The sequence below is a fragment of the Meriones unguiculatus genome, chromosome 10 (assembly GCF_030254825.1).
Source record: "Meriones unguiculatus strain TT.TT164.6M chromosome 10, Bangor_MerUng_6.1, whole genome shotgun sequence".
NCBI classification, from domain to species: domain Eukaryota; kingdom Metazoa; phylum Chordata; class Mammalia; order Rodentia; family Muridae; genus Meriones; species Meriones unguiculatus.
The window spans coordinates 87238858-87265115 of record NC_083358.1 but is presented as its reverse complement, the minus strand read 5'-3'; the positions used below and the strand labels follow the sequence as shown (position 1 = coordinate 87265115).

Below are 26258 nucleotides of genomic sequence, written 5' to 3'. Positions count from 1 at the left end.
ATAAGCCTGCACTAATTTTCTAAAGGCTTCCTAGAGTGTTGTTGCCATGAGTGGTGGAATCTGGAGTCTGAAATTCAGTTGTGATGGTGGCAGCAGGAAACAATGACCCTGGTCAGAAAGCACGGAGCTTGCTCATGGTGGAGCTCCTGTCTCCTTTCCTCTCTGTCTCTTTCAGACCCACAGTTTTTGAATGGTGCTGCTCAGTTCAGATGTTCATGCTCAGTTTTCAGGCTCGCATATCAACAGTTTTGGAAAGCCTCCTCATCTGGAAGGAGTTTCTTTTCTAATTGTCTAGATGCCTCTCCACCCAGTCAAGATGACAACTAAGATTGACCATAAAATGCATCAATAGCTTATTCACATAATGTGAGGCTGGGAGGGTTAGATCTTAAGACTTAACATCCATCATGTTTCACAGAACTTTGCATGTACAAAATGCTGTGATTTACATTTTGGATATCACTCTCACAACATACCCACTCGGTAAAACCATGTGCTCCAACTCACTGAGCTGATGAGTATTTCCATGATTTTAAAGACAGGGACAGTTTTTTCATTGTCCAGAGATCTCACTAAGCCTCACAAGACCCGAAATAATGGCATATAATAAATAGTTGTCAAGTACATTTCTGCAAAGTGTTCATAATTCTGTGTTATGTGTTTTTTTTAATCTCATTATATAATACACATTTATATGTAGGTGGGAAAATAGTCCTCTGCTTCTCTCATAAAGTTAGCTGTTATTTGCCTTATGACCTTATGATCTTTTTGAGAAGGGAATAGTAAGAATATTTGGGCCCAACTGATTGTAGGCATTATCCTCTTGGACAGTTTGGATGTTATTAAATTGGCCCTAGGAAATCAGATGAAGTGAAACTAGGTCTGTGATGAGTTGAAATCTTTGATTTTGGAAAAATCTTTGTTTTTGGAAAAATAGTAATCCAAAATGTCAAAAAAAATGTCTAATGCTATACTACTAGGGAGAAAATGAAATCATATAGGAATTTTTATTGTGTTTCTAAATTTGTGATAGTGAACAAATTTTCAGATATAAAATTAAAGATGACTCATAAGCCTTACTTCTGACTATGGTGATAATGATATAATGTTCATTCACAGGCTGTAAACTATTAAGTAGAGGGATGAGCTGTCTTACCAAAGCCTACAAAAAAATTAATGCAGAACACCTGATATTTGACTCTACTTCCAGATGGAGGGGCAGCTTGACAAATTTCCTCATAATTTAAAACTTTCAAAAATTGTGGTGTCAATGCATTTGCATGATCTTTCTACAGCTTGAATTATTTGCAGATACAACCATGTTTAATGTGGCACTTCAGTGGGTTTAAAATATTATTAGATTCAATCACTGATCACAGAGAATATTTGTGGCCTGTGAACATTGTGATTAGCTATCTTAATTAAATATTTCAAAACAGGATGCATCTGCCTGGCAGAACTGGGGCATGTTGAAGTTGCTTTTGAAATCCATAATTGTTTATTAATGGTCACTTCTAAAACTCTTAAATTTTGCCAAAAGGGGATTGATTATTCAGACTTTTCCTTCCATGAAGGCTTATATAATAATCATAATCATAATCACAATAATCACAGAAAGCATATATGGGTACATGGTGTATATTCTTTATGAAAAACTTGTATGCTAGCAATCAAATGCAAAAAAATCTTAATTTTAGAATTAAGGTATCAATATAGAAGGAAAACTATTTGGAAATAAGAAGAGAACCAGAGAGAAGAAGGAGCTTGCTAAGAGAGAGTGATAAAGGGATATGTAAGATCAAAGCATAATATACATTAATGAAAATGCTCTAATGAAACCCAATACATTGTACAATGCATGATAAAGCTGGACTAAATACTGACTGCTTTCTGAAGAGATTTACTCTGCAGAGTCACCTGAGAAAAAAACAAAAGGCCTTGTCTCTAAGGGTTAGCTAAATGAGCATAGAACCTTAGTGATTAAATTTAAGAATAATGAAATATCCCAGAAGGAGAAAGACAAACATGGGATATACTCACTTATATAGACCTATAAGATATGATAAACATAATGAAATCTATACACCTAAAAAAGACAATCAATTGAGCGGACATGGGGTAAGATGATCAATCCTCGTTTAGAAAGACAGATGGGATGTGCATTGAACGTATGACAAGAGTCTACTGAGCGCATCTGAAAGACTCTAACTAGCAGTGTTTTCAAAGCAAAGACTCATGACCAAACCTTTGGCAGAGTACAGGGAATCATAAGAAAGAAGGGGAGTTAGTCTGATGGGGAAAGGATAGGAGCTCCACAAGGACCAAATATATCTGGGCACAGGGTCTTTTCTGAGACTGACATTCAACCAAGGACCATGTATGGATATAACCTAGAACCTCCACTCAGATATAGCCTGTGGTAGTTCAGTAACCAATTGGTTTCCCAAAGTGAGGGGAACAGGGACTATTTCTAACAGGAACTCAATGACTGGCTCTTTGGTCTCCCCATCCCCGAAGGGAGGAGCAGTCCTGTTAGGCCACAGAGGAGGGCTTTGCAGCCAGTCCTGAAGATACCTGATAAAACAGGATCAGATGAATGGGGAGGAGGTCCCCCCTATCAGTGGACTTGGAAAGGGGCATGGTGGAGATGAGGGAGGGAGGGAGGGACTGGGAGGGAATGAGGGATTGGGACACGGCTGGGATACAGAGTTAATAAAATGTAACTGATAAAAAAAATAAAACTCTTAACTCTAAAAAAAATAAATAAATAAATTTAAGAATAAATAAATCATGTATCATTGTACATATCATGTATATACATGAATGTAAATACAGGTCTAAAAACACATGTATTTATGCATGTTCACATGTGTTTGAAAGATGTGTATCTTATTTCTAAATATACAAAAATGTATCTTTGCAGGTAGTAATGCTTATGTATGACAACTATGTATCTCCTCAAGGACATGGTTACTTTTAGAGAAATTATGGTATTTTAGAGGTAAATTTGGGTACTGAGAGCTGAAGCCATGTCAGACCTTAGAATAAGCTCCTTGAACGGAAAAGTAGTTAATTTGTATCCTTTTAACACAGAAATCCATGGACTGATAGATACTGTGACTCATTCTCCATGATGAAGTGAAACTAAACTTTCTCCAAAGGACTGCTTAGTGCAGAACCTACTGTTCCTTTAATCAGCAATCTTGTGTGTTGCAAGCCCAGGCAGGGAACAAAATGTTCAGTAGACAACCAAATCAGACACTGGTGCTGTTTACCTGAAACCTGCATCTTATTTTCATGATTATAATTTTTTATTTTATTAATTACACTTTATTCACTCTGTATCCCCCCATAAGCCCTCCCCCTTCTTCATGCATGCCCCTCCCCAAGTCCATAGGGGAGGTCCTCCTCTCCTTCCTTCTGACCTTAGTCTATCAGATCACATCAGGAGTGGCTGCATTGTCATCTTCTGTGGCCAGGTAAGGCTGCTCCCCCCTCAGGGGGAGGTAATCAAAGAGCAGGCCTATCAGATTGTGTCAGAGGCAGTCCCTCTTCCCATTACTATGTGACCCACTTGGACACTAAACTGTCATGGGCTACATCTGTGCAGAGGTTCTAGGTTATCTCCATGCATGGTACTCGGTTGGAGTATGAGTCTCTGGGAAGACCCCTGTGTTCAAATTTTCTGGTTCTGTTGCTCTCCTTGTGGGGTTCCTGTCCTCTCCAGATCTTTTCCTACTTCTTACATAAGATTCCATGCACACTGCCCAACAGTTGGCCATAAGTCTCAGCATCGGCTTTGATAGTCTGCAGGGCAGAGCCTTTCAAAGGCCCTCTGTGGCAGGTTTCTAGGTTGTTTCCTGTTTTCTTCTTCTTCTGATGTCCATCCTCTTTGCCTTTCCGATGGGGATTGAGCGTTTTAGTCAGGGTCTCTCTCTTGATTAGTTTCTTTAGATGTACATATTTAAGTAGGTTTATCCTATGTTATATGTCCATATGAGTGAGTATATACCGTGTGTGTCTTTCCGCTTCTGCGACAGCTTTTTCAGGATGATCCTTTCCAAGTCCCACTATTTACCTGCAAATTTTGTGATTTCCTTGTTTTTCATTGCAGAGTAATACTCCATTGTGTAGATGTACCACAATTTCTGCATCCATTCTTCAGTTGAGGGGCATCTGTGCTGTTTCCAGCTTCTGGCTATTACAAATAGGGCTGCTACAAACATTGTTGAGCAGATGTCCTTATTGTGTACTTGAGTCTCTTTTGGATATATGCCTAGGAGTGGTATGGCTGGATCTTGGGGAAGCACTATTCCTAGTTGTCTGAGAAAGCGCCAGATTGATTTCTAGAGTGGTTGTACGAGTTTACATTCCCACCAGCAGTGGAGGAGGTTTCCCCTTTCTTCATAACCTCTCCAGCATGTGCTGTCACTTTAGTTTTTCATCTTGGCCATTCTGATGGTTGTAAGGTGAAATCTCAGGGTCATTTTGATTTGCAGTTCCCTAATTGCTAATGAGGATGAACATTTCTTTAAGTGTTTCTCTGCCATTCTATATTCCTCTACAGAGAGTTCTCTGTTTAGCTCTGTTCCCCATTTTTTAAGTGGATTACTTGGTTTGCTGCTTTTCAGCTTCTTTAGTTCTTTATATATACTGGATAGTAGCCCTCTGTCAGATAAAGGGTTGGTGAATATTCTTTCCCACTCTGTAGGCAGTCGTTTTGTTCTGAGGATGGTGTCCTTTGCTTTACAGAAGCTTTTCAGCTTCATAGGTCCCATTTATTGATTGTTGCTCTCAGAGCCTCTGCTGTTGGTGTTCTGTTCAGGAAGTTGTCTCCTGTACCAATGAGTTCTATTTTAAACAGAAGACACAGATCAAGTAAGCCACATGCAAATAAGTAGGCAAACAAAACTTGACATGACTGTTAAGGAAAAATAGGCTGTTGTAAACAAGAATGGCAGACAAGTTTCTATCTTGTCAGGAATGGCGGCAAGGGGATTGATTCATGCTTAAAAGCCCTATCTAGAGTTCAGGAACTCAACAGAAGAAACTGGCACACCTCTGTCCAAATGACTGAAGATCTAGTTAGAAGGAAAAATCCTTAGGGCTGGGGAAGGATTAAAGCAGTGAGTGGACATAAGGAAGCCAAGGCTGATTCAGAAGCTTCTCTCTTAGCCCCTACTTTTTATGGTAATATTTGACTCAAGATGTATGCAGCCCCTAGGAAAGTTTCAATTCCTTCAAGGAAATGCAGTGATTTGTACTTTAAGCCCTCTCAGGCCACTCAAGGAATACACCAGGTCCTGATCTGTTTCTCTTTTATCTGCCAAGCAAGAACGCACCACAGTTTGTGTCCTGTGCGTTTGCAGTCAGGACAGCGATGAGCTTTCTTGGAGACCACGTCTAGAAAACTTCACAGGACATCAATACACTGAAAAAATTAAACAAAACAATGAGTACATGTTGAACAAAACAATGGCTGAGTTGAAGAAAAATACTAATCAGGAGGGAAACGCTTTACTCAAAAATTACCACAAATCTAGCCATCAGGATGAAGTGCCCTGGGTGCCTTAAAAGAAGCAGAAAGTGACGTGAAAGAAGACACCCAACGAAGGAAACAGTCTGGAGCCCAGGCTGCCACAAAGATGATGGAAGAATTTGGTTTTGGGGACTAGGCTAATGACATCATTGCTTCATCCCAGACACTATGAGAGCAAACACACACACACAAAACAACACTTGCTTGTACTTATAAGCTTTGCATTTTAGAACATTGGTATATATATTTAAAAATAGACATGGACTGTTATGCAAAACTAAAGCCTTGATCCTGTAAAGACACCTGTAAAGTACAATAGCAGCGTTCCCCAACCTGTGGAGGGAGACTCTTTCGGGACTCCTTTTGGGGGTTGAAAGTCATTTTCACAGGGGTCTCCTAAGATCATTGGAAAACACAGATATTTCTTTACATTACAACTTATAACAGTAGCAAAATTACAATTATGAAGTATCAACGAAAATAATTTTATGGTTGGGGTAACCACAACACGAGTTGCAGCATTAGGAAGGCTGAAAACTGTTTTTCTACAGGCGGCTCTGAAGCGCTGGACTGTGGTTGCTGATGTCTGTCTCTTTGCTCCCTAGGCTCCCCCAGACTACTAATCCTCCAGAGTAGCTTCGAAATCCTGCCAGCCTATTTCCTGGTGGCCAGAGGAACACAGATACTCTCTGGTCCCTGGAGAATTCTGGAAGGTCTGGTTGCTCTTTAGACTTTGTTTCCGCACATTGCGAGAGGAGGGCGCAGAAGAACATCAAAGACGCAATTGCTTGCTTCTAATACCGACGCTCTCTGGCAACTGAAACCGCCTACCAAACTCGGCCTTGGCCTCTTTAGGGAGCAAAGGCCAGTACACCCAGAAGCTCCCTGGGAACCAGGGACCAGTTGGGCAGGCGGGGTGGCTGTGAGGCGTGCCTAGAGCCCTACTCCGCCCCAAGGGCGTGTCCTTTGATATCGCCCCGCCCCCTCCCGCTGCCTTCCCTCCAGCAGTCTGAGCACCAGCGCTGGGACAGGCTGAGGCTTCTGTGGCTGGCTGGAGGCTGCGGCTGCGGACCGAGGGTCAGCGTGCAGGAGACTGAGGCCGGGAAGCGCTGCCATGGCGGGTGTGCTGAGCAGGGACGCGCCGGACATCGAGGTACGGACCACTGACCCGGGGTGGGAGGACCACGGAGGGGCGGGAGGTGTAGGGGCGAGCCCAGGACGGAGAGGGCGACCCGCGAAGTTTCCCCGCGGAACTTAAGGGACAAGCCGGACACGGCGTCCTGGGACTAGCACCTGGTCATTTCATAGGAGACTTAAAGGTGGCCACCTCTCTCTGCCCTAAGTCACAGTGACCTACAAGCCTAGAGTTCAGAGGCATGAACTCCAGGGGACCGCGGTGCCCCTTCGCGCCCAGGCAACCCTCTAACTCCTGTTAGGTCCCCTTCGTGGCTTTGGGAGACACCCACCGAGTGACCCCACTTACAGTAGCCGAGACTCGCTGTCTGCAAAAGTGGAGAGAGGAAATGTAAGATCCAGGCCGCCGTTTCTAGCTGTGCTGGCCATGGTATTGTTTACAACTTGATTTCACATTTGGACGAGTAGAACGAAGTACAGAGGACACTGCAAAGTGCACCCTCCCCGAAAGGAGACACACGAACGGCCTTGTTCTCTCAACAGTTTTGGGGTTGTTTTTTTTTTTTTTTTTTTTTTTGCACGGTGTTTCTGCAAAACAATGTAATCTTTCTGAGAATAAGTTCCTACCTGAAATAGCAAAACCCTTCCTTTGAGTTCTAAGTACTTTAGCATGTGTATGCTGAGAGAAAGATTGAATTATGCTGGTGATTTTAATCATGCTGAATCAAGGTCTGTGTCCGGTTTCCGTTCCGTTTTGTTTGGGGATTTTCTTCGAGATAAAAACAAAACAAAACTCCTGTAGAATATTTGCGCTCTCCTTTCTCTTTCCTTCCTTCTTCCTTCTCCCCTTTTCCTGGCCTCCTCCTACCCTCTCTGTATTTGTTCAGAAATAACACTTTTCCTCCTTTGTCTTTTGAATAGAAGTTTAAAACCACCTGTTTGCTGCAGGATAGCTGGTTTTGTCCAGTTTGCCTCTGCCACTGACAGAGCTCTTAAAGGGAAGCTGGTATTATAACAGCTGGTATTATAACAGACTTCATATTTGCCTTTGATAAATTCACTTTAGTGATAAGAGGATGCTGCATGTACTTCTTATGTAGTTTACTTAGGACTTTTGTTAATAGTTTCTTTTTTGGATAATGAAAAATATGATAGATTTAATGAACTATCCGTGTGTGTACAGGGCACAGGAGACCATGTCTGACTGCGGTCATGGTCCCTGGTACTAACTTTGATTTAACTCCCCTGACACATTTTTTAGTTTTGTTAAACTGAATCAGTTAGCCATCCCTTTGACAGTAATCCAGGCTGTGCAGACTTCAGGAATCAGAGAGTCGCAGATCGGATGGCTTTTGTTTATTTTCAGAGTGGTGTTTCAAGCTTAGCTGATTTCATATGTTTTTTCAAGCACTTGTCTTGGAAACAGTTTTTATTCGTATTCTTATGGAGAGTGCAAAGCTGGTGAGACAGTAAGTGTCCAGCTTGATTGCACAAGCTTTGTTCAAGAACATTTAATCACTCCTAGTCTCCCCTCCCAATTGAAGTGAGTGTAACCTTACTCTGTGTGGCCCGTTGGGGTGATGTGCTTAGAACCTGGCATGGTGACCTTCTCCCTTCTTCAGCTTTTGTGTTGTTCAAGTGTGTACCACAACTCTAATCAGTAGCATCTTTTATCTCCCACAATACTTTATTTTCCTCGCACCATAATACCTATGATTCATGAGCTAAGAATACCGTGGAAGAGCGTGAAATCAATCATTAAAGTACAACACTGTGAGGAAAAGCACATTAAGCCAGGAGCACTGTCTCGCACAGGGATGTCTCCCTCCATCCCGTTCGCCTCCTGAAACTCTCCTTGTGTTGCAGCATCAGAATAAAATAGGAAAGATTTGTTTTCTGTCTGTTTCAAAACGTTTCCTGAACATAGTCATTAAAAACCATCACGGGGAGGTTGATCTGACGGTGATCATTGTCTTTGTCTCAACTAGGAAGACAATTTCAAAACGGTGTGAAATAAATGGGGATAAGAATACATTGATAAAGCATCTGACATTTGAGGTAGTAGTTGTGGTAGCCACCCAGTACATGAGAAGTTTGATTTTTACCAGAAAGCTACCTGTAGAATTTGTTTTCACAAGCAGACGTAAAACATTCATTTTTTGGTCAAGTTGCTGAAGTCTTCAAAGTTGCTTGGTTTCTTTCTAATTTTTAGCCTCAGTCTTAGTACATGTGGGCGGTAAGGGTTGGAAACTTAGTAGAGAGTCAGTTCACTAAACTGTACCTGGAATATTCCCTGGACCTAGAGAGGATGTGATAGTTGATGGTGAGACCTAGCCTGTATAACAAATCCTTGCCCTCTGTGGGAAGTGCAGAAATGGCACAGGATCCCAGCTCACCTTTTTCAGTGACATGACTAGGCTCAGAATCTGGCTTCCGTTGCTAACGACTGGGAACGGGGCCTAGCTTTGCTCCTCTCAGGCTGGGTGAGCTTGCCCACAGTACCTAGCTCCCAGAGTTGAAAATAAATAATAACAATAATAGTGTCATTAGCCCCTGCTATAGGTACATAGTTTCTTGTCAGGAAAAAAGGGTCAATGTTAACAAACAAAGATGAAACAAAGGATGTTGTTACCAGAAAAATCTCTTCCAATGGGTAGTTAGTGATTCAAAGTACATTAATGGTAGCCACATAGTTTAAGATACCATTTTGCTATTTTTTTTTGATCCAGTCTAAATTTTGAAAAGCATGACTTTTGAATCCAGGCTCTCCTGGAAGAGTTTCAGAGTAGCTGAGTATTGGCCACTGGTCACTTTCCCTGACCTCAGCATTAATTTGAGTATGTCTTTATCCAGACTGAATCACCAGCCAATGTGATGTCAATATCAGCACGTCTAAAAGCAAGGGAGAACAATTGTTCAGGATTCCCCACACCCCTTCAAAGATAATTGAGAGGAGACCATGTAGTTAAAGCTATGAGCCACCACAAACCAGTCGTTTTGATATTCACAGCCAAGCTAAGCTGCTTCCTACTCCTTTGCTCCCACCACAATCACAGCTGAAGTCCTTACCTTGAATTGCCACTGAGTAACTGTTCAGATTTATCCTGAACAAAAGAAAGTAATTCCATAAAACAGCTGTCCATAAAACAGCTTGCATTTTGAGACAATCAGAAATGGCTTTTGAGGTGCTACTCCTGTGCCGCCTTCTGAGCCAAGAAGACAATGGAGCACTTCTTGTACTTATCAGTTAGGAAAATGAAATTTTTAAAATGGGGACTTTGGAAAGTGAAAACAAAAGGAAATGATGTGGAGAAAGTGAATGTGAAGGACCTGCTTCAGAAAAGGAAGGCATGGAATCAAAATTGGCAGAGATAGCAAAATAGATTTTAAGACATCCTTTCTTATAATTGCTTCTGCTCCTGCAGAGAGAAGAGCCAAAAGAGGAAGAATGAGAGTTACAGAAGTTGAGAATTATCTATTTATTTAATTAATATATACATAGATGCATACTTTTTTTACTGAGTGTGTAATACTTCCTTCCTCTCTCCTTAATTTTATCCACAGGGTTTGTGGAAATGCAATTGACAAAGGTTTTTAAAGCTTTTTAGTTAAAAGCAATGGATTTTAGCTGTGAAACATGATTTTTCTTCAAATTATAAACTTCTCTGTGCACTGCCCTTAGTTTTAAAGATTTTTTTTTTGGGGGGGGTAGGGAGTTTTCTTGAGTAGTACAAACACATATATCTGCTTATCTTCCTTAAACCATAATTAGTTCCCTTGATATTAGTTTGTAGCATACTTCATGTTTCTGTAGCTCAGAATGTTCACATATATTCCAATACATTCTAAAAAATATCTTGCCCAAGTGTTTAGAGGATTAGTTTAGTAGTTTAATTAAAAACTGTAATATTAATAATTAATAATAAATCTGTCAACAGGGAGATTTTTAGGTTGGGTCTATTTACTCTAAATAATAGCAGACAGGGTTGGTTGATTGACTAACTCTAAAATACACTAGATTTCAGTAGCTTCCTTTCATATATCTGGAGAAAAATCTTTATTTGGAAAGCTGAATAATAATCATAAGAAATTCATGAGAATGTTAACATCTAGGGCCTAATGCTAAGGTAACATTATCTTTAAATAACCACACAGTAGCTGTTGGAACATATCCTACCAACTCTTTGTAAACAGGCAACAGTAACAAGACTGAAAGGTAGACTTCCCCATAGAGCACAGATGTGTCATCACTCTGAGAGATTTTTTAAATGTTTCTTTGTTTTTTATTTACATGCATTTTTTCCTTTTTTTCTTATTTTTTTTACAATTTATTCATTATATATCCCAATTGATGACCCCTCTTTCAACTTCCCCGAGTCCCTCTTCCTTTTTTCCCCCTTTCCCCTAGTCCACTGAAAGGGGAAGTTCTCCTCCTCTGCCATCTACCCATAGCTTATCAAGTCTCATCAGGCTGCCTGGATCCTCTTCCTCTGTGCTTAGCCAGGGGCAAGTGATCAAAGAACAGGCAATCCAGTTCATGACAGAGGCAGCCCCTGCTTCCCTTACTCAGGAGCTCACATGAAGTCTGAGCTGCCAATTGGCTACATCTGAGCAGGGGGTCTAGGTCCTCTCCATGGTTTTTGAAAGCAGAAGATCAAGTCTCCAAAATTAGAACACCTGCACAAAAAGACAAGCATACTGGGAAAAAAAAAAAAAAAAAGGCTATACTAAAGTGCCATGGCAAAGTATGAAGAAACTTTTGGCATGGTCCAAGCTGTGGTGTTGCTAAAGAGGCCACTGAAAATTTGAAGTGGCCAGTTTATTGTTTGTCCTATTAGTGATGTGAATACAACAACTCAGTCACACAGGTCTTTCTCAGTTCTCAAAACTGTGTGGATGGGCTGGGGAGACGGCCCTGTGACTGCTGAACAAGAAGGAGGAACTACCCAGGCTCGATCTCCAGAATGTAGTAAAAAAAATCCATAATTAGGGAGACGGAGACAGATTGTCCAGACAGGGTAGCAATGAAAGAGCCTGTCTCAAAACACAGGGTGGAAGATTGTCTTGAAATTTGGTGCCCAAGGTCAAGGCTGTCTTCTGGCTTCACACACATGAACAGATACATACATGCACACACACACACACACACACACACACACACACAGAGGCACAAAACTGTACAAAGAATTTTTTCCATTTCTATTCTACACTAATTAAAATGTGTAATCATCTGTTTCTTGTAAATTTATAATCATGAGATTTAATTTTCAAATATGACATGTTCATTTTCTGATATAATTTGCTTTTAATCTTCTTTCTCAAGACAGAAGGTGGTTTCTGGCCTCGTTCATCAGCAGTGTGGGTGTTCAGAATTATCCAGGAGCCAATTGTGCTACTGAGATAATTCTGAATAGCTTCACGTATTTCCTGTAATTTGTGATCATTATTGCTTTTGTTACATTTTTTTGAAAAATACTACATTCATAGGTACTATGTGCCTCTATTAAAACAATGAATAACTTTTGACATTTTACTCTTTGTCTGAATACTAAAGAAATTTTCTATGAATTTATTTTTTATTAAGTCCAAAATTTTTATTTTTTATTAATTAATTCAATTTACATCTTATTCATAGGCCCCCTTTTCCTCTCCTCTCCTCTCAGTCCCACCCGTCCTCCCATATCTCCTTTTCCCTATTCCTCAAAATAGGGAGCCCCCCCTACCCAGACACCCCAGCTCATCTATTCACAGGGACTGAGTTAATCTTTCTCCCCCACGGCCTTGTAGGAAAGTCCCATCAGGGGGAAGTGATCAAAAGGCAGGGAACATAGTCTGTGTCAGAGATATCCCCCACTCTCCGAACTAGTTGGCCCACATAAAAAAGGTAATTTTTATTTCCTGATTACTATTTGAAAACAAACAATGGAGTACGCTATTAAGTTAGAACTTGAATTAAAAATGGAAACCGTGCAACTTCACATTGAATTCTACGCTTTTAGTGTTAAATAATTTTTATTTACTTAACCACAGTCTAAGGAAACAAACAAAAATCTATGACATAATCAGAAGTAGAAAAACAGTTAGCTTTACATATTTAAACTCACACAATTGTATATACAATTCCAACTGCATGTAAGTTTATTAAATTGCATAATCTTTAGGTCTGGTTGATCATGGCATGTGGTATTTTAATTTCCTTTAAAAATTTTATAATGAAATAAAATAAAAATAAATGAGAAATGATTTTAAATATAAAAATACCTTGGCTCAGATTTTGATTGTATTTTTTTTTATAATTGTGTCTTTTATTTTTTATGACCTGTCCTTTCTTCATCAGCCAATTAAAACTTATATCATATTTTTTTGCAAACAAATAAGACATGAAGATTAAGACAGAAAATACCTTCGCATAAAATGAATGTTTTTGAAATGGTAGTTTGGGGCTGGTGAGCTGGCTGAGCAAGTAAAAACCCTTGCTGCCCAGCATGATGACCATCTGGGTTAAGTCCTAGAATCACGACAGTGGAAGGAGAGCCCCGATTCTTGCAAACCGTTGTCTGACCAGGACATGTGTGGCACGGTACATGCATGCCTACTTACACACACACACACACACACACACACACACACACACACACACACACATACACACACACACCCTCACACTGCATTAATTAATTTTAAAAAAGGAAATGGTAGTTCATATTGGTTACATAATCCGTTTTTACAAAGTCATTTGAATAGGATTTGTTGGTTTATCAGGATTTCCTAGACATATTATAGAGACTTATCTTCTTTTAAAGTAGGTAAGTAAAACAGAACCTAGATTTTATGAGGAAGGTAAAAAGAAGTGAGATTCAAAGAATTACCATGAAAGCTCATTATAGACTCCTGAATACTGCAGGTATGTGTCATGAAAGTTGCTGAATGTGAGTTTTTGATGGGAAGGGGGAATTAATGACATTTCAGTTGAATTAAAGACTGTCTTCATTGCTACTTCAAGCTTGCATCTAATCTTATTTCCAGCCCTCTAGTGTAGGCCTTGGGGAATACAAACAAATTACATGGCAAAGGCCTCATGTATGCAGAACATCTAAATGATGGAATGAAATTTAAAATTCAGGGTTCTCCACTTTACTCATTTTTCCCCTCCAAATTACAAGTTACATATTGATAGATTCTTTAGCGATTTTGATATTAGAGCAAAGCTGGTGAGATGGGTGAATATTATTTTGAAATGCACATTTAAGAAAAGTTTGAAGCAATTTGATGTTCTTTTCCTAAAAGAGAACCCATGCAATAAAACATAATGAGATTATCTTTTATACTAAATATAGGAAATTTGTATTTTTTTTTTCCTAAGCAAGCACATACACTTCAAGAAAATGTTTTCTGGATTTTCATGTATCTGTGAGCTGACCACACTTAGTTCTGACAGTTGCTTAAACTCCTTGGATGGAGTAGGTTAGAGGCCAAACTCGTTTGTTCCTGGAAATTGTACAGGGCTCTTTCTGCACAGTCACTCAGGAACCCCACTTTTTGTACACCATCCTGATAATTTTCTTGGAAAGTTTCAACCTGGTTGCATAATGTGTTCTTCCTTCCCTCTGTCTGTATCATAATAATTAAAGAGCCTGTGTGAGTGCCTATCTCCCAGATGCTTGGAAATTGATATTATGAGTGCTTATGAATGTCCCCTTGAGGCAGTCTTGACTGGGCCACTTTGAAGAAATATCTCTTCATTAATAATTAAGCCCCAAGGGCCACTTCTCAGGGGACATACAGAAAATTGCATGTCAGCTCTAGGCCTGATTTATACAGATGGTGGCTACAGATTAAGGGCCCAAGTGCACTTCTACATCCATGTTTTTTTTGTTTTTGTTTTTTTTTTCTTTGTTTTTGTTTGTTTGTTTGTTTTCCCCCCACCACTGGAAGCTTGCACCCATCACTACTTTCATTTTTCTGGGGAAAATTAAAAATTATCCCCCTTTGTTCTACATGCCCAGGTTAAATCATTTGTGTATTCTAGTCACTGTGAAGTTATTTTAATCTATTTTTAAAGGTGTGCAGTAGCATGTTGAGACTTTTTCAAAAGTTTGGTGCTTCTAATGAAAAATAATGTGAATTTCTTCAGGAAAACAATAGAAAAGACTATCTCTCTCTCTCTCTCTCTCTCTCTCTGTGTGTGTGTGTGTCTGTTTGTCTTAAAACAATGTACCTGGGATGCTTTCCAGGCATGATCTTCTGGGCTGTTTCTGACTTTGTAGAAGTCACTGTCAAGGGTTTGCCAAGCCTTCAGTGAATCTGCTGTTGGTCAATCTTTTAATGGGCTGGTGAGATGACTCAGCAGGGAAAAGGAGTCTGCTGCCAAGGTTAAGGACCGGAGTTCAATCCTCAGCTCACTCTCAAAGGAAGGACAGAACACACTTCTGAAAGTTGTACATACTCACATTTCCATGCGTGTGCTCTTGCGAATGCTTGCACACACACACACACACACACACATACACACAGGCACACATGCTGACAAATAATGAATAAAAAGGGAAATAGTTTGAAAGCATCACCTGCTAAACGATCATACAGAGGAAGGAGGTCATGCTCTGACTACTATTTGCATGCATAGGTCAGGCTTAGCCTATTGTCTCTGTTGCAGATACATGAATTTTATATTATATTATTCTCCAAACTTTTTCCATGACTTCCTGCCTCCTTTTACCAAACTTACCAAACTCATGAGTTAGCCCTTTTAAAAAGCTTTCATTAGTTTTTTTGAGAATTTGGAACAATATGTGTTGATCATAATAACCTCCCTCCTCCAACTATTTCCCATTCACCCAACTTTGTGTCCCTTTTCCTCCATCAAGACCAATTTGTGCTGCCAAAATATTCTGGAGTATTGGCCGTCCACTGAGCCCGTCTGACTTACTAGGGGCTACACCCTTAGAGAAAACTGGTTCTCTCACTCAGGGCAGTTAGCAATTGTGAATAGTTCCACAGCTATGGATAGAGTTCATGCCGACTTCCCTTCTCCATGATGGATATTGGTCTGGCTTGGTCTTGCCCAAGCTTTGTTCATTCTGTAAGTTCATACGTAAAGCTCCACTGGTGTGTCAAGAAGACACTGTTTCTTGTAGTCATCCATCACCTCTGGCTCTTACACTCTTCTCATCCTCTCTTTCAATGTCCCCTGAGCCTTGGGAGGAGGACATGCTTATATATGATTCACATAAGGCTGAGGCTTCTGCAGTCTTGTATTTTCCACACCTAGGTTAGTTGCTGGTCACTATAGTAACCATCTACTACCCATAGAAGCTTCTTTGTTGAGGATCAAGAGAGCTCTATAACCCACGGGTTTAATGGTAAGTCATAAATTAGTTTAATTTTATGCTTACTTATCAAAGTAATTGTTATAAGCTCTCTCTTCAGGCCTAGAAATCTGTCTATTTATAGGTTCTTGGCTCTTGGAGTATAATTTAAATCCCATCAGAAAGTGGTTGGTAATTCTTACAATGCTTTTGCCACTATTGCACCAATGAGCACACATTGTCTGAGCTATATGTAGCTGGAATCCTAATAATAATAATAATAACAAAAATAATAAATATTTTTTGGATTATAGATGATAACTTTTGTTTGTATAGGTGCAGATACACGTGTGTATACATATGTTGGAATGTCTACATTAATTTTTTGTTTCTCAGGCACCAGCTACAATTTTTTTGTTACTTCTGTTTTGTTTGATTGTTTGTTTGATTTTTTCTTTTGAGATAGGGTCTCTGACAGACCCAGTCCTCACTAAGTAGGATATGCTGTCTTGATGTCAAATCTTCTGGATCCTCCTCTGTTCCCTCCTAAATATTGGGATGATAAGTATGCTGTATCACATCTAGTTTATTGTATGTTGGTTCTGCAGATTGAACTCAGATCCCTATGTTGGCTAACTAAGCTGTCTCTTCAAGCTCCAGATAATGGTATTTTAATTTGAACTTAGGACCAGAGACAGATCTCTCACTCAGCGGTAATTATCATTGGAAAGGAGAACACAAGCTGGAAAGATACTCAGTGCCCAAGTGCCCTCAGGGAGCGAGTTCAATACCTGCCTCTGACTACTCTTTTCATGATAGCTTTAAAGCTTTGGAGACCTTCTCTTCATTGAGAAATGCTGGAGTTACAAAATGAAAATCTCTGTAATTAAAAAAAAGGAAGAGTATTCAGTTTTGTCTATAGATCCTTAGAGATAAATTATGGCACCTTTTACAGTAAACTGTACATTTCTTTATGTCAACTTATGTTAAACTTTTCATTTCTCACATTTAATCACTAAATTATTTTTTATAATCATTAGTGAAGCTTTAAAGCTTGTGAAAAAGGAAAAACAATAAAATTATGACTGCAAGGGCTGAGTGGTTCAGAGTACTTGATGTTCTTCCAGAGGACCTGAGGTCAGTTCCAAAAAAAGCATGTTTTATTTATTTATTTATTTATTTATTTATTTATTTTAAGAAGCATGTCTTTCCGAGGTAAAGACAGAACCTGGATAGAGGGGTAACTACTCACCCACTCTGCATACTGTCTCTCCGTTGATCACGAAGTTTCAGATCACTAAGGCATCCAGAGGCAGCTTTCTTGCAGAGGAGATGTAGTTTGCGCTTACCGCTTCTTAGTGGATCCTCCTCTGATCTCTCCCGGAGCCCTGAGTTTTTCTGCTGGGGAAAGAACAGGAAGAATAAGCCTGGGCTTCTAGCTCTTGTTTTGACTGAGCAGCATCCCTAAATCTCAGGTCAGTCCCTTCAGTGAATGCATGTAATGGTGATAGCACCTGCCCATCTTGTGACCCAGAATGGAAATGTTCTTGTTGGGTCAGTGTTTTTGGTCCACCCTGTAGGACCACTGTGGCAGACCAGACTGTCAAAAGATGCTTTTCTTAGTCCAGCAGGAGGGTGTGAACATGCATGAGTGTTCAAAAGCACGTGTGTGCAAAAGTTTTGATCCTTTTTTATCTTCATAAAAAATAAGAAACTATCTTTGAGTATAGATACATTTAAATTAACACACACTTTTCCACTCACAGTAAGAAACTTAATGAGGCAAAACATTCTAGTTCTTGTGTTAATTGACCTAAATAACGCTGAGTTCATGCTACATTTTAAAGCTAAGTTTACCTCCAATCCAAGGCTTATGTCTCTGATTTGAATGAGTTGTAAAAGTTTGCAGAGGATAACTCTTACAAGTTCGTGAAGACTGCATTTACCCTTCCATCTTGTCTACATGGCAAAAAACTAAAATATTCTTTATACTTGTTTAAGATCACGTAACTATGATAGGTTTTTAGATTAAAAATTATCACTGGTAGTGCAATTATTTTAAGAATTTAAATTATTTTTTTTTAAGTTGTCCAGATTTTTGGTCTATTACATAGCAACTTGCCTTGTATGCATGTTTATAAAATGCTAACATTTCATTCATTCTATTTTTTTAAATAAATGATTCAATCAAAATAGTCTTCTTTATTTAATTTCTTTGTTTGAATAGCAGGTATTTAGAGCATGTTTTATTTTTGCATTCTAGTTTCATCTATATTTTAAATGAGTTTGAATAGTGCCTTCTTTAAAAAAAAACAGTTGATTAATTCTTTGAGAAATTCAAACATAAGGAATTTTGATCATATGTACCCTTTCCCACAATTTCTTCTAGATCCCATGCCTTCATCAGTGTCCACCAAACTTTGTAATCTCATTTTCTTTAAACCCATCAAGTTCAATTTGTGCTGTCCATGGATTTGGGACCTTCCACCACAGGAACATGGCTGACCCACCAGAGGTCATGCATGTACATCTACACCTACATCTCTATACAAACATGCACCTTCACCTACATAATACACCTTATATACACCTACATAATACACCTACATAATACACCATAATACACCTACATAATACACCACAAAGGAATAATATAAGGGAAAATAGAAACATAACATTATAAATAACTATAGTAAAAACATTATAGATTTTAAGAAAAATACGCCCTAATGAATCATAAAACCACAACAAAATGCTGTTTTGGACACAGTTCACCAAAGTAACCAATAGAAAATGAATAAATAGCAATAAACCTGTGTTCCTGATCAATTATAACGTTTATTGTCTATTGATATTTATGCCAAGTAATTTCTCATCATTATTCATCTTAATGGTAAAGAAAAGGCATCACAGAGTAGAGAATATAGCCTCTAGGGTCTTGCAAGATGGCTAAGTGAGTAAAAATACCTGCTGAGCTTGAAGGTCCAGCACCTGTATTAGAAGCTGAGTATAACTGTTGTGTACAAGACAATTGTGTCACAATAGAATGACCAGCAACAGAATGATTTAAGTTCATGGTATTTCAGATGATATCATGAGCTTCTGCTAAAAAACAAACCAGGATACTATGATGTGGAGTGACCACTGGACCTTTCATTACCTGGTAGTCCAAGGAGGCTTCACTGACAAGTTAACCTGACCACTGAAACCTAAAAGGTTATAAAGATTCAGTCTAATTTTTTTTTTGAGTTTGGGATTTTGGAGCTTTCTAAGTTTGGAGATTTTTAATTAGGGACATCTACCTGGTGAACTATATGCAAATATTCTTAGATCCATAAAACTGAAGTCTAAGAATTTCACATCAAGGATTCACAGCCCAGTCATAGTTTTGCTTACCAACAAAGTATTCTATGCTCTTGAGATTTCACAACTGATTTCTGAGTGTATGCTTTGTCTTAGCATGTGCATTTAACAGGGTGTGGAGAAAGATAGGAACATATCTCCTGAATACAATTATGATACAGAACTGAAGATGAAGTAAGTTAGCAGAAAATTGTAAGTCAAGAAAGAAAATAATTAGTGCTAGGGGTTATGGTACAGGATTGTAATTATTGGACCAAAGTGTGCACTGCGCTGAATGTACATTCATGAAGCTTGATTGCTTTGTATGGGGTGATATTGATTATATTTAACAAATGATAATGGAATTCATGTAAGCTTTGCTAGTCTTTCTCTACCTTTGCCTTAATATTCAGTGTTTTAGAGGAATGAAAAATATGTTGGTCTTCCTTTCCCAGGGAGAGGTGGAGGAGCCCTGGACAAAATGGATAAGGGTAGAAAAATTGGAGACATAGGAGCTGCAGAGTCAAGTTCATAGGGATTCCAGGGGTGGGGGAGCATTCACTGGATGTTTAGATTTTTGCTGCCCTGCTTAAGAACCTGTTTCCCATCTTCAGAAATTTTACTTTGTTTCATAAATGGTGGAGGCAAGGACACAGAAAGGGGATATGATCTGATTAAGTCTGTGGTGAGCCTGGAAACTAACATGTCTGAATAGGAGCTCCATTTGATGTGTTTATTCAGCCATTAAAATACATGATATGAAAATTAGGAATCAGAGAAGTATGTAAGTGGGGAGTCCTTCAAAAGTTACCTCATTTTTCTTTGACTGAAGGCATTCACAGAATCTCTCAACAAGGTAGTTAGTATTCCCTTTCTCAAGGAGTCCTTCACATGTGTAAATGAAGGGAGGTGTGAAAGGGAAACTTCTAACCCGAGCCAGATGGCTGCAGTGGGGTTTGCTGGGGAGACATCATCAATCACCTCACAACCTGGGGTCAGCTGACCAACTCTTCCATTTACCAGGCTCCTCTGACTCTTGACAGGTCAGAATCATCATTTGTTGGAAAGAGGAGGAAAAAAAAATAAAAAAATAAAAAAATAAAATAAAATAAAACAATGTCAAATGGACTAGTGGCCTGGGTGTGGCTTTGAATTCTACATTGCTTTCTCTTACTTCTCTTTTCAAAGTCTACATACATGTAGGCAGGTGTCAGTGTTTGTTTGATTAATAGTAGCCCTTGGAAATAGGGGACTTTTCTACATCTACTTTACATCTATAATGATATCACTGTCAAGACAATCTATTCATATTTGAAGATTCAAAAAAATGTAATTACAAGGGTATAATCTGGGGCTAATTTATATTAGCCTAACCTTTTGCCCTTTGCCTCTTTAGTCCTGTACAATTTTGAATTAATTATGCTGTCATGGCAAATACTTAGGAACACATTGCATAATTATAATTTGCTCTTCGGGATTCCAAACAGAACAATTTGTCCAGTTCTCAGTTATTCAAAGTGAAACAACTCAGTTATTTTAGGTAATCAGTTCTAAAATAGTATAAAACCCCATAACAATCCATGACTCAAAATAAATATAATTTGGCTTTGATAAGTTTTATCCTTTGGAATACTTTTCCTGGGGAAACAAAATCACGTTGTGCATGCAAAACTTCATGATGTATGTCAGCGTATGGCAGTCACTTTGGAATTATCAGGAACTTCAAGTTCAAAATGTAGTGGGATAATACCTGAAGGATATTCAGGTGGGATGGATCCCTGTTATGAAAGGCAGATTTACCAGAGAAAAGAAAACAAAAGCCTTTTAACATGACATCTAGGAAACTTACAGGAGATACCTAGATAATAAGCAGTTCTCCAAGTGTTGGCTTTGGGCTTCATGCAGCATCTCAAGGAAGAGCAATAAAGGCTTATACAAGTGATAAGAAAAAGGAAAATGACCAACTCTCTATGGGTGCTGTCTTAGAGGAAAAGCAAAGAAATGGAACATGAGGACTATTTTGCAGAGTAAATTCCTCTGGTACTATCAACAGGTCTGAGGAGGCATCCTGGTGCTTTACTGGTTGATTCCTTCATTCCCTGGTAGAAATGAAGGCTGGGCACCTGTTGTCATTGTAAATCTATTTTCTGGCTTTTGGCAAATAGAGGCAGAGCAGAGAACTCTCCTCTATCTCTCCTTTTGTCTTCGGCTCAAAGACGTTTCTTATTTGAGGAGGAATATTCTGGCCCTCCATAGTTCTGTTGCCTTGGCAGTGTTATTGCTGAAATGTCATTATCTTGATGCCCAATGACCTCATTCAGGAATAATTTCTGAACAATCTCATCGTGTCAATAATATCTGCAACCCAATCATCATTAATGCTATGGGAACATAAAAAGCATTAAAAAAGAAAAGAAAAAATGTGAGCCTAAAGAAAACCAGTGGTGCTCTTTCCTATTTCTCCTGTGGCCTGACGGTAAGCAGTGACTAGGAAGGTGGTACTCCCTGCTTGTCGGCATGTGGTCAGAGGATCCTTACATACCACTTCTGAGTGATGAGGATGTGAACATGAACAGACATGTTTATGAAACAGACAGGGCTGTTTCTCACCCCTGTTCACATTCTCCCAGTTCCCTTTCTAGAAACAACACATTTGTTTAGCTTGTCTCTTTTTAATTCACCTTCTGGGAAGATTCAAATTTCTATTTAACTATCAAGAGTTTTGCACATTTTTAATTTTGCATTTGGCCATTTGCCCAGAAATCTTTCAAAACTACAGTTTTTTTTTAAAAAAGGTTGCTTGAAGCTTAAATTAAGATTTTAAAATGCTGTATTAAATTCTGAGTTCCTTTAGGATAGTTTAAACTAAAAAAAAAAAAAAATGACCAAATTATAGCGATGAAGGTAAAATACATGCACGTGAATTTTAACTTAGCACCAAGCAAAAAAAATTCCAAGAAATAGTTATAAATAGGTAAGGGTGATATAGTTTGCAATGTTATATTATTAGCATGAATGCCAAGGACATTTTCCCAGCCTCCTTTGTGTTTAAGTGTTGCTATCTGTGTTGTCATTTCAAAGGTCCAGTTATGGCAGAAGCTCTGTTTTAGGATTGGTAGGCAGGACTGGTAAATAATTGTGAGAAATATTTAACACACACACACACATACATTGTGTGTATGTGTAAAGTTATCAAGTATTTCATCTAGAACCAGAGCCTACATTCTTGGGATTATAGTTAGTTTTAATTAAAATGTACTTTTTTTTCTTTTCTTTTCGTTTTTTTTTTACTACACATATGTTCACTCCAAAATATTTTAAGCCCAAAGGAATGTAATATGCTGCATTTATTATGGATACACATTATTAACTCAGTGTAGTTAAAAGCACTTGATGCTCTTACAGAATACCTAAACATTTCCCAGCAGCCATGTTGGGTGGTTTACAGCTGCCTGCAAATCCAGTTCCAGTACCTGATAGCCTCTTTTTTTGACTCTGTAGCCCTTTCCTGCCCTAGCACTGGCACAGACACAGGCATGCACACACACACACACACACACACACACACAGGAATAAAAATAAAAACAAATCTAAAACACACACTATTTTGACCTTTGTATACCACTGACATAACAGTAAAGGTTACAAGAGATGCATTAGCTCTACGGCCTTTGCTTCCTCAAGTCGTCACATGTATAAACACTATGAATGATGCTTGCAATCTACCCCATTCCATAATTAATTGGCAAATTAGTTAATTTCCATCACAGAGTCCTCCATTAATTCAAATTCTCATCTATGTCGGTAGAGTAACTTTAATTACAAAGTAATATGCATCATCCTTTGAAAAAAAAATGTTTAAACCTTAGAGTAAATTTAAGCACCAGGAGAGCTTATAGACATTATGAGTGCTCATTTATACAAAGTACCAATTTTAAAAGCACACAGACATTTTAGTTATTGGATTGAAGTGAAGAATTATGAGTAATTGCTTCCTTTTTGTATGCCCCATTTAAGAAAAATCTGCAAGTGGTGATCAGCTGGAGATAGATTCTGAGTTAGGGATTGTAGCATGTGTCTACTCCTTAAACTCTAAGACCCAGATCTGTGCATGTTGCCTTTGTCTCTGTGAGTTCATATGTGTGTTGGTTCTGACATCTTTAGAAGGTCTACTCATGGGAGAAACAAACTACTATTAAAGGTAGTAGATGCCTCATGCCCAGCAGTAGATGGCCAACTGAAAATGTATTCAATGGTTTTCTTGAAAGTTTCCCATCCTTTTTAAAATTTATTATATATATATGTAATTTTTCATTTATTCAATTTACATCCCAATTAAAGCCCCCTCCCTCATCTCCTCCTGATCCTGTCCTCACTCCCTCTTTTCCCCTATCCCACCCAGCCCCCAGTCCTCAGAAAGAGGGAGCCCTCCTCCCTTACCAACAGGCCACAGACTACCAAGTCTCTTCAGGACCACCTGCATCCTCTTCTTTTGTGGCCTGGCAAGGCTGTACTGCCAGTGATGGAGGAGCATGCACAAGAGTCCATGTCATCTCAAAGTCATATTAGGATTTCTTCCTTTCCTCCTTCTGTTCCTCCCTCCCTCCTTCCCTCCCTTTCTTACCTACTTCTTTTCTTCCTTTCTTCCTTTTCTTTCTTCATTCCTTCCTCCTTTCCTCCTTTCCTCCCTTCCTCCCTCCCCCTTCTCTCCATTTATTACTTACTTCTTCCTTCCTTTCTTTTTCTTTTATATTCATTTATTTATTTGGTGTATTTTACCCAACAGGTCCTTTGCATGCATATATATTATGGCTTCTAGTTTTGTGTTTTTATAAAATTTCTGAGCACTTGAAGGAGCATGTATATCAATTTCTTGTGTCTTTTCTGGGGCTTTTTTCTTCTCTTTGTTTATATTATCCCATTTAGAGTTGTTTGTTTTGTTTTTTTAATTTTATTCTTATCCCTTAGATGCATATTTGTTTTCTAATGAGAGAATGAGAGGGGGTGGATTATGATGGGAGGATAAGTGGCAAGGAACTGGGAGGGGAAGAAGTAGGGGAAAATCTTGTTTCAATTAAAGAAAAGAACAATTATAACTCTAAAACAATGTCTGCAAAGCCTACCTTAATAGGATGGAAACTCTGTTTATTCTATAGCATAATTCAGCTTAAGTGTCTATCTCAAAAAAAAAAAAAAAAAAAAAAAACAAACTAGGAATAAAGGTAAAGCAAACATCTTTGTTCACTGTGGCCGATGTAAGACTAGTAATTAATAGTATAAAATTATTAGCTCTATCAAGGCAGTTTAAGATTATGTTGCCTGATGTGTAAACTATAATACTAATACCAATATCATAAGATTGTGATGAGAGCCAACGTAACTATTTCCTAGAGAAGTGGCTGGAAAGCCCGAAAACCTTATTCAGCATTACTGGAGAGATGCCTCACTGGTCAAGAGCTCATGCTGTTCTCCCTCATAGCACTCTACAAATCCACCTTCAGTGATTCTGGTGCCCTGTCATCTAGACTCCTCAGGCTCATGATCTCATGTGTATAAATAAATCTTTAATATTAAAATAGTCAATTCATGAAAAATTATTAGAAAATGGGTCCCTTTAGTTTTCTAAATAGAACACATACTTTTTTTTTTTTAAGTTAAAACTACTAACAGTTAATCTGTCTTGTTAAATTCTCTTTGCTAAGAGTGAGGTCACTTTCTTTCCTTTTTTTTTTTCAAGACAGGACTTCTTAGCGTAGCCTTGGCTGTCCTAGTCTTGCTTTGTAGACCAGGCTAGCCTTGCATTCACAGAGACCCTCCTACCTTTTCCTGCCTGCCTCTGTCTTCCTGAGTGCTGTGATTACAAGTGTGTGCCACCATTCTGGGCTTGAGGACACTTTCTTAAATTAAACCTGGAACTATTGATACAGGAAGGATGCTCTGTAACTCTTAGAGGACAGACACAGAGGTGTGTTCCTTACCACAGTTTGTAGGGCTAGTTTCACAAAAAAAAAAATGGTTGGGAAAATGGGTTATATGGAAGGAGTTATTATGCAGGTCACGGGGAGCTTTCAAAATACAGTACACAAAGGAACGTTGGCTACATTTTTATTCATATCATTATTCTATGTTGTAAAACTTTTATGTCCATTCAAATGGAGAAAACTATTAATAGTCAATCAATGGAGATTAAAATGAATCACGAGTTCTTTTTTCTTTTTCTGTGCTGGTACAACAAAATTTCCATTGATCCTTTTTTGAAATGAGTAATTTTTGGTTTAGGATTTTTGACATCTTGATGGATGTCAAGAAAACTACTAACTTAGGCTGATGTGATTTCTCATTTGTCTTTTAAAGTACGTGAGCCAAGTGTTTTTATTTTTAAGTTCATATACAGTTTTGTTTTGGGCATTTTTACCTGTGGGTTGGACTATCACTACTTCCCATACCTACCTTGTCACCACAGTTCCCTTGGGCACAGTGAGGACCAGGGAAAATTAATAAAGACGGCTTAAATAAGACGTGATTTATTTATTTTCATGGAAAAGGAGTACAGTGGTGCATTGTGCAGGGCACATGATGGCTCTGCATTTTTAATGGCTTCCTGCTTTTTTATTCTGTTATTTCCACATTTAATTTTCTGTTCAAGTTGGAATCTAAGGCTCTGAAAGGAGAGTGGAGAACGAAAAAAGTGGACACTTCTTTCGTTGATAATACTCCCTCAAAAATTCATGCTTCCAAATTTATTTTACAAGCTGTAGTTAGCCAAACAGCTGAAGGGAGCAACATGGCAGGACTTATAGGCCTAACTGAGAACTTGGCTTTCTGAAAAGTAGTAGGAAGTTGTCATAGGAGAAGATCAGAGGTGCTACTTTGGGATATTGCAAAGCTCTGCCTTAGCCATGTGTTGAACTGATACCAGCTGCTGTCTAGCCACA

The 26258-nt window shown here is 38.7% G+C and overlaps 1 protein-coding gene and 1 long non-coding RNA gene across 5 annotated transcripts in view; one reads left to right on the top strand and one right to left on the bottom strand.

The window, feature by feature from the left end:
* Positions 1-3352: 3352 nt before the first annotated feature.
* Positions 3353-7190, bottom strand: LOC132656916 (uncharacterized). The gene is made up of 3 exons (XR_009594725.1): positions 7023-7190; positions 5343-5431; positions 3353-4851 (listed from the first exon to the last, which is right to left on the bottom strand). It is a non-coding gene; the product is annotated as an uncharacterized LOC132656916 (long non-coding RNA).
* Dpyd (dihydropyrimidine dehydrogenase) overlaps positions 6534-26258 on the top strand; it is a 925939-nt gene continuing 906214 nt past the window's right edge. For all 4 annotated transcript variants that reach the window (XM_060392818.1, XM_060392819.1, XM_060392817.1 and 1 more), the window contains exon 1: positions 6534-6692. In XM_060392818.1, coding sequence (XP_060248801.1) covers positions 6654-6692 — 39 coding nt within the window. In that variant the 5' untranslated portion in view covers positions 6534-6653. The remainder of the gene's footprint in view (positions 6693-26258) is intronic.